The 13,705-nt window shown below is 21.2% G+C and overlaps 5 protein-coding genes across 5 annotated transcripts in view; 3 read left to right on the top strand and 2 right to left on the bottom strand.

Moving 5' to 3' along the window:
- Positions 1–658, top strand: part of LOC102675483 (testisin-like) — a 7,413-nt gene extending 6,755 nt beyond the window's left edge. Inside the window, exon 3 of the mRNA XM_031513984.1 lies at positions 232–658. Coding sequence (XP_031369844.1) covers positions 232–485 — 254 coding nt within the window. The 3' untranslated portion in view covers positions 486–658. The remainder of the gene's footprint in view (positions 1–231) is intronic.
- A 481-nt stretch (positions 659–1,139) lies between these two features.
- Positions 1,140–3,063, bottom strand: LOC102675190 (30S ribosomal protein S11). Its single transcript, XM_031513974.1, is given in 6 exon segments — positions 1,140–1,306; positions 1,891–1,990; positions 1,992–2,020; positions 2,110–2,210; positions 2,300–2,427; positions 2,610–3,063. Coding segments are annotated over 5 exon segments (597 nt in total). The 5' UTR covers positions 2,849–3,063; the 3' UTR covers positions 1,140–1,306.
- Positions 3,064–3,091: 28 nt separating this feature from the next.
- LOC102675617 lies at positions 3,092–6,256 on the top strand. The gene is made up of 8 exons (XM_006623087.2): positions 3,092–3,605; positions 3,721–4,018; positions 4,208–4,361; positions 4,449–4,591; positions 4,689–4,879; positions 4,952–5,339; positions 5,399–5,653; positions 5,715–6,256. The coding sequence occupies exons 1-8, from the start codon at positions 3,516–3,518 to the stop codon at positions 6,149–6,151; spliced, it is 1,956 nt and encodes a 651-aa protein (XP_006623150.1). The 5' UTR covers positions 3,092–3,515; the 3' UTR covers positions 6,152–6,256.
- Positions 6,257–6,791: 535 nt separating this feature from the next.
- LOC102676161 (protein HIRA homolog) lies at positions 6,792–10,869 on the top strand. The gene is made up of 11 exons (XM_006623092.2): positions 6,792–6,995; positions 7,074–7,136; positions 7,254–7,364; positions 7,448–8,046; positions 8,137–8,418; positions 8,504–8,766; positions 8,845–9,388; positions 9,466–9,655; positions 9,743–10,027; positions 10,098–10,192; positions 10,276–10,869. The coding sequence occupies exons 1-11, from the start codon at positions 6,959–6,961 to the stop codon at positions 10,396–10,398; spliced, it is 2,592 nt and encodes an 863-aa protein (XP_006623155.1). The 5' UTR covers positions 6,792–6,958; the 3' UTR covers positions 10,399–10,869.
- Positions 10,245–13,705, bottom strand: part of LOC102675930 (START domain-containing protein 10-like) — a 6,045-nt gene continuing 2,584 nt past the window's right edge. Inside the window, exon 8 of the mRNA XM_006623091.2 lies at positions 10,245–10,377. Within this exon, the coding sequence (XP_006623154.1) occupies positions 10,369–10,377 (9 nt within the window). The 3' untranslated portion in view covers positions 10,245–10,368. The remainder of the gene's footprint in view (positions 10,378–13,705) is intronic.

The raw sequence follows: 13,705 nt of genomic DNA on the forward strand, positions 1-13,705 counted from the left end.
CGATCAATATTTCATATATGTAATTTCTTTTTTAACAAATAGTTGAAATAATGATTAAAATAATAAATAATTAATTTTATATTATCCCGAATATTATTTACAAAAAAAACTATAAATCAAAAAATTATTTATTTCTTAAATTAACTTATTTCTTCCTCTCAAAATTAATAATTATATTCAAGATTTTTGAAAAATACTTTATTATTAAATGTTTTTATTTTATTTTTATAGATAAACGAGCAGATGTATTACAAAAAGTGGAAGTTCGCGTAATCGAGAACAATATATGTCGCGAATGGTATGCCAGTCAAGGAAAGTCAACCCGTGTAGAATCAAAGCAAATGTGTGCCGGCCATGAAGAAGGTGGTCGCGATTCTTGTTGGGTAAGTAAAATCTTCTCGTATCATTTATCTAATTTATTTATACGTTTTACAAATATTTCTGTTTCTTTTTCTATCGATCTTCTTTTCATTCATGCGAACTAGTTCGACAGAATACATTGCTCATTCGCACACAAAATTCATGCTTTATTGAACAACGGCAATATGAATTTCAATCAAATATCCGATTGCTTTGATGAGTATATTGAATTAACAACCAGAAATTGAATTTTAGTCTTCAAACCGAATTATTCGATCACAAAACATTCAATAGAATGGTAAAAAAATGATGAAGGATTAAAAATTCATCAAAAAATATATTGATATTGCGGTTTGATATAATGTAATTATTATAATTGGCAATTGTGGAATATTTCATTATTTCCAATTCGATATATTTTATCGCGAATTTATGATTCTGTTCTTGAATCACTTGATGACTATCTTCTATTTTGAATAGTTTTGCATTGTTTTATTTGTTTCGTTTCTATATTAATCGTATGATATATATATATCACATGATGTGTATAATATGTGATATATGTATAATATACATATAATATAAAATAATAATATAAAATAAAATATTATATATAATATATATTAAGATATATTAAGATATATTAAGATATTAATATATTTTATAAAAAATAAATTTGATGAAAATGATTAAATTAAAAAAATATAAGTAATATCAATTGTAATTTGTATCTTTTATAAAAATTTTATAAAAATATCAAAATAATTGCATATTTGATATTTTTCTTTAGGGTGATAGTGGTGGGCCGCTGATGATCGCAAGTCATCTTAATGGTAATGTAATGGTTGTAGGAATAGTTTCATCCGGAGTAGGATGTGCACGGCCACGACTTCCGGGTGTATATACTCGAGTTTCAGAATATATATCTTGGATTACGCAACATATCTTATGATGAAATAAAATCTAAAATATTTATATTTCATTTACTTTAATATTTTATTTTTTAGAAGCTTCACTTTACTTCACAAAATTTGAATCTATATAGATTTCGAAAAAATGTTTTCTTTAAATATTTAAAAACTCATAAGAAAAAAGAATTATAGGTCTAATGAAGAATTCTTTTTTTGTGAAAAATTTTAAAAATCAATTAAATTCCAATATATGTTTCAATTAATAATAAATTATAACTTAATACTATTGTAGTAAAAAATTTGCTAATTAAGAAATTAAGCAAGATAATCACAGTAAAGTATAAGTAATTTATAAAATTTCTTTTTATCTAGTCAATTTTCTACTATTATATATATGCTATATATATATGTTATATTTTTATACTATATGCTTTATGTTATATATGCTACAGTACAAAATGTATATACATATATATGTTGTTACATATTTTATCATAAACTAATTATAAGATAAACTATTATAATTTAATAATATAATTAATATATAATTATATAAAAAAAGATATATTTTACATATAATATAAATTAAACTATTGAATATATCATATATTTTTATTACTTATATTCTTTTTTGTTTTCTTGGTCTTAGAGGATTCCATGATACTCTAGTATCATCTGTGATAGAAACAATATTTAATTCTGTTAGCTGCAAACCTTTNGACTGTTTTGATACCATGATTAAGAATACGCTAAAATAATATAAACAAATAATATAATTACAATTGATAATACAATTTATAAAAATTTTGAATAAATATGTATTAAAAAATTTTCTTACTGTTCCAAATGTAATTGCAGCTTGTTGTGCCGCAATATTAGTACCTTTCTTTGTATTTTTAAAACCTTCAAGTCCAGCAGAATGTAACATCATTCCTAATCCTATAAAAATATTGCAAAGAATAAAAGAATCATCATAATCATCAAATAATATTAATAAAACCATTATATATTTTTATATTAATAATTACCTTTAAAATCAGTAAGAGACATTATTGTATTATTAGGAGATGATTTTATATTAATAATATGTAATTGATCATATTGTATACCATCAAAAAATTGATATGGTGTAGAAGCATCAGGAAATAATGATTTTCTAAAATCAACATTGTGTAAATAATCTAATAATATAATAATAAATACCTAATAATATAATAATAATAATAATCTAATAATATAACTATCTATAATAAAACAATAAATACCAGTAATAATATAAATCAATGCTATATTTGATATTTTGAATAAAATATTTATAAATCAAAATTAAATACTTACGAGTTATTTATATCAATAAGATCAATTGTTTTTTCTCCTTCCATAACTACTTTTTTTGTTTTTGTATCAGCTCTTACTTTGGAAAATCCACTTCGAAATTCTTTCATAATATTTGAGGTTAAATGAATATCTCGAACATTCATGAATTTCAAACATGGTAAAATAATAAATTTTTCATTAAATAAAATCACATTTTTTGTTAAAGAATGTGTTACGGATTGTAAAATGAATGAAATCATTTTTTTGTATAAAATATGTAGTATATACAAAATATATTATCTATTTAAAAAAATTAAAAAAAAATTAGGAATAATATCCAAATTATTGAAATAGCATATAGTGCATTTTGCAGTTTTATAAATATAATCTTTCAAAACTAAACTAAATCACACAAATTTATTTTAGATATAAAATACAAGACATGAAAATAAATTGGACAACAAATGATGAAAATGATATAGGAGCAAGAGAACCGTTCGTATCACTCATTCGTCATCAATCGTTTCTATTCGATCTTATTTTTATTTCTAGATATAATATTTTCTATCAATATGTATTTATTTTTATGAACGTATTTTATCAATCTGTTGAAATCAACTAAATAAGTTTCTTATTTCTTTCGACCATCAATTTATTAGCAATATTAATTTTTATATTTATATAATTTCAGTTTTAATAGTCTGATAGTTACATGATACTTTCGTATCTATAATATAACAAGTACACGGTTTTAAAATTCAAATGTTTTTATACAATCGTTAATAGGAAAATCTTTGTTCATTTTATACTATTGTTGTAAAATGATCGAAATATTTAATATTTAAAATATTTTCTTTATAACATTATTACTACAATTAATATTATCTATAATATTTTATATAAAATAGTTAATTTTACATTAATGTAATGGCCATAAGTGCGTCTTTTTATCGTAATGTACTCTTATTAACTCAAGTAATTCAACCTAATAATGAGTTCAAAAAATATTTTCGTGAGGTATATTTTTTTACTAAATATTAAATAAAATATTAAATACGCTTGAAATATGTTTAAACATATTATATTACTTTTTATAATTTTTGCATTGATTAAATAATATTCTAATTTTTAGGGTATGTTTGACAAACCTAATACAGCAGGTTTCCTACATATTTCATATTATTTATTAACAGTATATGATTCAGAACGTTTTAAAAAACTGATTGAATGGCCTGTAATTTGCAAGAAAACTGAAGCAAAGTATCGTAATAATGTTAAGGATTATTTAACAATAATATCTGCAGAAAATCCTGATATTGATTTTCCACCTATACTCACCTCTCACTTAATTCATGCAGGTGGAACTAAATTTACAATTATTATGTGGAAATTATCAGAAGTAGTTATAAGAAGATACCTTATAAGGGAAAGTAAGATTATTATTTATAAGTATATTATTTACTTATATATATATAATAGAAATTACTTTCATAATATATTTATCATTATTTATCATTATCATAAAATTGATTTAAATTGTATTATTATATATTTACTATAAATTTCTTATATTTATATAAATATTTTGTTTTTTTACTAAAAAATTTTATTTTCTATAGCTAGTAATAATATTGCATTTGCACCACGAATAGGAAATAAAGGAAATCTAGCAAAAAAATTTTTAGAAGAAACCAATGCTAAGATTAATTTTAATATATTGAATCAACATAAAAATTTATTAGAAATGGAGAATACAATTAAATATGTTTTGCAGTAATATTTATTTTCTTTTTATTTATATATATATAATTAAAAATTCTTTTTCAATTAAAATATTAATTATATTACTTTATTTTTTAGAAAAGAAAATGAAAGACTAAATAAAAGTAGAACAGAAATTTTTGAAAAAGAACAATTAATAGCAAATCTTCCACAAACAGCACCAGTACATCCTTCAATTAAAAAATGTTTAAGAGATATAGATAATGAAGAAGCAACAAAAAGTTGGTATCATATTTATTATACTTAATATTATATATTTATTTATAATTAGTATTATTTGTAATTTTAGTCATCAAAATAATAATTTATTAATTTTAGAATGGAAAATGCATATAAATAAATGCATAAATCATATACAAAAGAGAAATATAATTTTGAAAGATATTGAACAGCTTAGTCATAAAGTTAATAATATAATATTAAGTAATACTAGCGATATTAAAATGTTAAATACAAAACAAAAAATAAATCATTTGGAAATTTCAGAATTATTTTCTCCAGATATGCAAGTAAGTATTATAATGTATATGTTATTATATATATTAATGAGAAGTAATAAAAATAAAAATTTTATATTTCAGTGTGTTTTATTTCGATTATATAAAGATGATAAATTAATATTAAATAATTTTATATTATTATTTCATTTTCTTCTAACTCAACTAAAAAAACAATTAAAATTGAATATATTAGAGGATTTTTCAGAATATTCATTACAAATAGAAGATAGTTGTAAAGATATAAAAGCTGCATTCAATATAATGCAAACACATTTAATAGATATCACAAAAATAATGTTAGAAACACAAGATATTTTATATCAAAAAAAAATATATGTTCATAATGATACTATATTACCTATGATGCATAATGTACTTATTATGTCATCTCCTCTTATTAAAATTAATACAAACTGTAATGATGAAGAAAATAATTTTCAAAAAAGATTACAATTAACTCCAGTAGAAGGTAAGATTAATGCTATTTAAAATTGCTATATATATAATATATTCAAAAATATTTTTTAGCTCCACATAAATCATTATTTTCAAGATATGAACATCTAAAACAAAGTCATGTATCACATGGATCAAAATTAAGAGAAAATTTATTAGTATCACGAATCAATTTTGATGATGTAATTGTAAATATAAATAATGATAATAATGATAAGCCATCTTTACATATGCATATGGTATCATCTAAAAAAAATTTGTCATCTTTCAAACAAGCAGAAAAATATTCAAGATTATTTTCTACTCGTATAAAACGAAATACAATAGGTATGTAACGAATATTTTAATTTTTTTTAAAATTGAAAACTTCTCTTTTTTCTCACAGCAGCAGTAGCAAATGCAAGTATAATGTCTTTATCTTGTTCTTCAAAAGCAAATTCGACTACAATTGCAAATGCAATTGAAGAAGTACATGATATATCAGATCTTAGTTTAAATAAAACAGAAGTTATTTCAACAAAAAGTATCTGTAATATAAAGGTAGAATTTGCTACTCCAGAAAAATTGACTGTTGAACAAGAAAAATCAGAAGATATACTAAAAATGGAAGATATGATAAATGATTTCTCAAATAAAGCTGATGCACATAATATATACAAAACAATAGAAATTAAAAGTGATGATAATAATATCATTGTAACTGACCAAACTAAACAAAATAGACGTTCTATTGGGGATCTAGTTGAACGTTATAAAAAATTACTGAAAGTAAGCAATCGTATACCAAGTCCTAATATTAATAATACAAAATGTGATAATAAATAGTTGTAAAAATTAAAAACTATTGTAGAATTATATTGTAGAATTGTCTATTTACCAATATGTATGTAAAGAAATACATTTTTATAGTTTATTTAAAACAAAATTTAATTATTTTTTTATCTTACTAAATTTTTAAAAAATATGTATAATTTATTAAAAAATTAAGTTAAAAAAAAAAATTGTAATAATTTATTATAGTGATACATTTCATAATCATTAACATTTATGTTAAAAAAAAATTTGTATTTATTTTTTATAATTTAAATTAAAAAATTAACTTTTTAAAAAAATATACATTATATGTATATGCATGAAAGAACAGATCATTCGCATAAGATTTATATTTTGAAAAAATTGATTTTAAAATTTATTATATGCACAATATTTATATTTACATAATTAAAATGTAATTTTTTTAAATAATATTATCTATAATATTTTAACATTATTATACGTATATATATATTATATTTTTATATTTTACTATGACAATATTATATTTATAATATAATAATTTCTTAAACTATATAAAATAAATGATATTTTGCGTAAGTAAAAAAAATTATTTAAAAAGTGCAATATTACATAATTATTACATATATCATAATAATTTTAATATGTTCATAGAAATTCACCAAAATATATTGCCGGTAGTAGAATATGTATATGTTGTGTTTGTATTTTAATTTAAGGTTATACTACTTAACAAAGTGTTATGTTCAAATGAAATAAAAATTCCAATTAAATATTAGTATATTTAATTATGGAAAATAATCATTGAATTGACAAAATTTTAATAAACTAAACATTATGAAACTAGTAAAACCTAATTGGGTTACTCACGATGGTTTGTATAAAATGTATTATTTAAATTTATCTAATGTTTATAATTGTATTTTCATATTCTAAAATTTTTATTTTTTAGGATATTCAATCTTTTCCGTGGATATACATCCAGATGGGAAAAGATTTGCTACTGGTGGTCAAGGTATAATATTAATTCCTTTAATTTATTTATTTATTGTTAATTTTTTTATAAAAAAACATTAATTTTGTTATTTTGATATAGTTTTTGATTTATATTTGCTATTATTATTAATTATAGGTGGTGATTCCGGTAGAGTTGTTATATGGAATATGGAACCAGTAGTTAATGAAATTGCAGAATTAGATGAAAATATTCCAAAAATGTTATGTCAATTAGATAACCATCTTGGTATGATACATGATAAAATTTAATATATTTTCTAAAATATATTATATTGATAAACTAAATAATATATAATATAAAATTTATAGCTTGTGTCAATTGTGTAAGATGGAGTAATACTGGATTATTAGCATCAGGTGGTGTAGATAAATTAATTATGATCTGGAGATTGTCAGGTGGATCAGGTGGAAGTTCAATATTTGGTGGAAAATCCAGTATTGAAACATGGCGTTGCATAGCTACATTACGTTCACATGAAGCTGATGTACTTGATCTTGCATGGGCACCACATAGTCCATGGTTAGCTTCTGCATCAGTAGATAACAGTGTAATCGTATGGGATGCATCAAAATTTCCAGCTATTGTAGCTGTTTTAAAAGGTCATACTGGATTTGTAAAAGGAATTACATGGGATCCAGTAGGAAAATATTTAGCATCTCAATCTGATGATAAAACATTAAGAGTATGGCGTACTACAGATTGGACAGAAGCTGCACTAATATCAGAACCATTTGATGAATGCGGTGGAACAACTCATGTTTTAAGACTTTCTTGGAGTCCAGATGGACAATATTTAGTATCAGCTCATGCGATGAATGGTGGAGGTCCAACAGCACAAATAATTGAAAGAGATGGATGGACACAAGATAAAGATTTTGTTGGTCATCGTAAAGCTGTCACATGTGTGGTATATATTTAATCTAAAAACAGTAAATTTTATAATTTATATATTTAAAATTATTAAATATTTAATTCATTAATTCTTTATATGCTGCAGAGATTTAATGGTAATATTTTACAAAAGAAGCAACCTGGTTCTTCTAAACCACAACAGTATTGTTGCGTCGCTATAGGATCACGTGATCGTTCTTTATCTGTATGGTTAACATCTCTGAAACGGCCTTTAGTTGTAATTCATGAATTATTTACACACTCAGTCTTAGATGCTAGTTGGTCACCATGTGGTCTTCGATTAGCTGCTTGTTCTTGGGATGGATCTGTTGTACTTATTGAATTTACACAACAAGAATTAGGTCAACCATTAGATCCTGCTGAACAAGTATTATATATAAAATTATACAAAATATTTTAATAACAAATTGTATATTTATTATGAGTATATAATTATTTTTATTTTATTATAGAGTAGTCTTCATGAACGTTTATATGGTAAACCATTAGTTCAAGGTGGTTGCACAGTAATGGAAGCACCTGAACTTCTTAATCTAAAAACATCGGTACCGTCGACACAAACTACAACACTTTTAAATACAAATTTAGTACATCCACCCACTACTACTGCAACTACTCCTGCCAAAGGTCCAATTAATAAGCAAATTGAAACAAGAACATCAGATGGTAAAAGACGAATAACACCAATGTTTATACCACCACCATCTGATACAATGTAAGTTAGAGATTTTATTTTTACAATATTATAATTTCTTGTATGTATTTTTTTATTAAATTAATTATTTTTAATTAGGGATTCTTCAAGTAATAGATTAAGAACGCCAACATTTACAAGTCAAGTAAAAAGTTCTATTGTTATTGAAAAACGAAATGATGTTGTGACACCCAATGTTACTTCTTCTGTACATTCAACGAATATAAATAGCCAAACTTCTGCACTTACATTGAAACGTCGTGATCAGTCCACACCAAAATCATATCATACTTCATTTAACAAAAAACCAAAAATTACATCTGAAAGAAATACAAATCAAATTATACTGCCTCCATTAAAACCGTCCAGTTCATTATCTCAACAAGCTGGTCATTATGCAGTAACTGTTACTAATAGCCAAGGTTTAGCTCATTTACAAGTATTTAAAGGCACAGATTCTGAACCAACTTGGGATTTGTATTTGGGATATAGTGCTGTAGCGCTTGCAGCATCACCGGCAGTTATAGCACTTGGATTAGAAGATGGTAGTCTGCATACATTTCATCCTATAAAAGGATGCCGTCCAGCACCACCTTTAGCGCCACCTGCACCACTTGCAAAAGTTCATGCAGTTGGAAATGCAGTATTAATTTTTTAATTATTATTTTTATTTTTTTAATTTAAAGATAATTATTATTCAAAATGTATCAACATTTTTAGGTAATGGTTATATCAAGTTGTGGTGCTGTACGTGTTTGGGAAATAGGATATTCATGTAGAATGATAGTTTCTACATCTGCTGCACATTTAGCAGTACCTGGTACTTCTTTATTATCCTGTACTTTATATAATGGAATGCCACATTTAGCTTTCACTAATGCTAGGGCATATATATATCATAAAGAAATGGGTATATAAATTATATTAATTATATTAATAAAATCATATATTTTATAAATCATACATTATATATAATATATTTATAAAAAAATATTAGGTACATGGTTACTAATCGGCGATAGTCAAGATCCTATATGGCGTTGGGCTTCATTTAATGCATCAAGTGCATCGGGAAACAGAGCTCCCAAAGGTCCATTATCTTCCTTACAAGAAGGACTATTTAGAACAGCAGGAAATACTTTCCCTAATCCGAGATTACCACATAGTGCTCCAAGCGTAGTATCTTATTTAGAACAACAATTACTTGCTTCTAAGGCTCTTGGAAGTGCTCAAGAATATATGCATTGGCTCATGGCTTTAGTATCATTTTTATTAACTCAAGGTATAGATATAATAGGTATAGATATATTTTTAATTTTATCTTCATATTTTATAAAATAATATTTTTTTAGATGGATTGGAAAAACGTTTGAGATTAATCCTAGATGAATTTTTGGGTCCAAGTCATACATCAGCTTCTAAAAGTATATGGGATCCTTTAATTTTGGTATTATTTTAATATTTATTCTATTAATATATTATTATTAATTATATAAATATAATATCAATATTTTTCTATTCATTATATAGGGAATTAAAAAACATAAACTTTTGGAAGATATATTATCTATTATTGGAGGACATCTTCGTTGGCAAAGATTATATCTTGAATATATGGAACAATTAACAGCGCTAAAAAACCAAATTAATTAAAAACAATTATTAAAAATATATATTTAAAATAATATATAAAACATAATGTGATTATTATATGTTCTAAAACGGTGTTAGAAAACTTGAGAACATAATTATATTTATAATAAAAAAAATTATGATGGTAAGTTCATAAATTTCTTACTTCAAATTAAATAACAATTAAATAATATGATCATTTCCGATTTTAATAATAATAACATAAGTATACAAGTAAATAGCGATTCGATTTCATATTTCATCATTTTTTATTATCATTTTAATTTAAATATTACAATACATTACTACAAATAAGTATACAAATATATATATACAAATAAGTATATTTTAAAAGCAAGAAATTTATGAATTCATAATTATAAAAACTGCCTTATTTATTTTAAATTTTGAAATCGCGCTCAGGTTTTCAAGTGCCCTTTTAGGATTAACATTTATATTTCTTGTATATTTTTAAAAATAATCTTTATAAAACAAAAATATTGTACAGTTTTTTTTATATCGTACACAATGTGATGATGAAAATACGTATATAATAATAATAGTGAGATTTTATATTAAACAAATGATCTTTTTTTATTTTGAAGCTTAATAACATTTATTATTAAGCAAAAATTTAAGTACTTGTTTTTACTAGAAAAATTTCTAATATTTGTACGTAATATTATGTATAAGAGTAAAAAGATACAAGATATTAGTTGATTAGAAATTTTAACAATTTTATATCACCTTTATATAATACATTTTAAACAAATCAAGAATCAGACAATATATATAACGATTATTAAATTTTAATATTAACATGAAAATATTTTCCTTATTTAGATTATAATTATATTTGTTCATAAAAAATACTTATACTAATATAATATAATATTCAAAAATATAATACAATAAAGAAATCATTTGATGTATTTCATATAATTTGAATACATGCTCCTTCACAAACTTATTAATTTTTTTAATAAAATTATAATTCAAAATAATGTAATGAATATAAATAAATACTATAGAAAATTCTTTTTTATATAAAATTAATAATAAAATTATAAAATTTATGAAGTACATCAAATTAAATATGTATAATATTATATATATAATAAAAACTATTACTTATGTTAAATGCAATTGTTTTATATATTGTTTTAATATATTTTTTTAATAATTATAATATAATATAAAAATGTATTATATATTTATCATCAATATTTTCATATGTATATAACAGATAAAAATAATATTTACATGAATAATAAATTATACTATTTACATATTGTATATAAAACATAAGACATTTAAAACATTGAAAAAAATGATATGCAACTATCGATTAATAAATCATATTAAATTTATATTTTTTTTATGTATTATATACTAAATTTGCATCAAGATATTTACATTATCCAATATATATTAAATAACATAATACAAAATATAAATTAAATACAGAATGTATTATCTGTTTGCAAAACATTTTATATATAAAAATAATCATTTTAAAAATTTCTAAAAATAATACAAATATTTTCATATAATGATTACATTTTTCGATATAAAAACATATAGAAATATATATAATATAAAAATTCTAGACATAAATGCAAAAATATTATATTTATATGATGAAATTTTCAATTATTTATTTGTCTTTCAATTGACATTGTAATTAAGAAAATAAAGATGCTCAATATAACTTCAGATAAAAATATGTTAAATATGCATAAATTAATTTTATCTTTATATTAAGGCATTTACATTTTAAGGCATTTACGATTAGGCTCAAAATATTTGAATAATTATATACACAAAAATAAAATCAATTTTCTTTAAAAAATTGAAATATTTTAAATTATAAAAAAATTATATATAACTAAATTATAAAAAAATGTTAATAACACAATAAATAAAATATATTCTGACATATATATATATATATGATATAATATATAAATGTAGTTTCAAAAATTACATTGAATGTAAAATTGTATAAATAATATAAGAATAATATAATGTTAACTATTTTAATTAAAACAGAATATTTATTGAATTTAAAAAATTATTTAGAAATTTTTATATTTTAGAAAAAAAAATTTTTTTTATAAAATATAAAAACTTCTAAATAAAAAAATTATTATTAACTAAAAAATTATTAAAAACTAAAAAATTTTATCTTATTTGATGCATATATGTACTTCTAACTATCTATAATTATTGTCAGAACAAATTAATTAATATGTAGCAATCAATAAGAATCTAATTTTAAAAATAAAATAAAAAAAAAAATTTCTCATAAAATAATTACATTCCATTTATAAAAAATTATCACATATTTCAAATTATAAAATTATTAAAAATTATTAAAAATACAAAATATTATAATTCAACATTATGTTTAAAAAAAACTTAAATAATACTATTATTATATATATAATTATTATTTTTACTTCTATTCTATTCTAATTAATATTTCAAAAACATTAGTATGATACAAAAATGTTTTTATAATTTATAATCATTATCTACGTATTGAGCTAATGCAATTATTTTAATTTTAAATAACTTTTAAATCTTTTATATCTTTAATGATCGTCCCTCATTTAAAAATAAAAATTACAATATATAATAAATTAAATATTCATATTAAGAAATATACAAATAAATATAAGTTTAAAATCAAGACTATTATGTATTAAATTAAATCATATGTAACATATACTTTCAACAATACATATATCAATAACACATATCTTCAATTCAATAATGAATTCTAATTAGTATTTAATACAAAGCAGACTATAAAATATATTAATTATATCTTTCATTGTAATAATATTCAGTATATTAACAATTGTGATACTATTATTACTAATATATAATTAATGAAATTTAAATAAGTCTATGCTAAATAATTCATATATATATATATATATATATATATACATATTTTATAATTATACAGAATGTTAATATATTTATGGGAAAATCAGTTTGGAAAATCAATTTTAGAGACAAACTCTCAAAACAAACAAATTCAAAAATTAATATAAGAATGTTGGTTAAGTATTGTTTATTAAATTATAATTACTTAAGTTTGTGTTAGATAAAATAAGATAAAAGTATAAAATAATAAAATAAGATAGTAAATAAAATCATTCTATATGTATTACATTATTGCTTTATCTAATGCAATTTAAATTGCTTATAATTTAATAAATGAATTTCAATCAAGATTTCTATATAACAATTTTTATGTTTGTTTTAGTCTCTAAAATCAATCTTCTAAAAGTATCTCATAAATTAATAACATTCT

The sequence above is a fragment of the Apis dorsata genome, unplaced genomic scaffold (genome assembly GCF_000469605.1).
Source record: "Apis dorsata unplaced genomic scaffold, Apis dorsata 1.3 scaffold_815, whole genome shotgun sequence".
Taxonomy (NCBI): Eukaryota; Metazoa; Arthropoda; class Insecta; order Hymenoptera; family Apidae; genus Apis; species Apis dorsata.

Excerpts from the sequence above, each read along its gene's own strand:
- LOC102675617 (XM_006623087.2), top strand. The coding sequence starts at position 3,516 with ATGGCCATAAGTGCGTCTTTTTATCGTAATGTACTCTTATTAACTCAA. Across the intron at positions 4,019-4,207 it reads AAGATACCTTATAAGGGAAA|CTAGTAATAATATTGCATTT; the intron begins GTAAGATTATTA and ends TATTTTCTATAG. Across the intron at positions 4,362-4,448 it reads ACAATTAAATATGTTTTGCA|AAAAGAAAATGAAAGACTAA; the intron begins GTAATATTTATT and ends TTTATTTTTTAG.
- LOC102676161 (XM_006623092.2), top strand. The coding sequence starts at position 6,959 with ATGAAACTAGTAAAACCTAATTGGGTTACTCACGATG. Across the intron at positions 6,996-7,073 it reads TAATTGGGTTACTCACGATG|GATATTCAATCTTTTCCGTG; the intron begins GTTTGTATAAAA and ends TTTATTTTTTAG. Across the intron at positions 7,365-7,447 it reads TCAATTAGATAACCATCTTG|CTTGTGTCAATTGTGTAAGA; the intron begins GTATGATACATG and ends TAAAATTTATAG.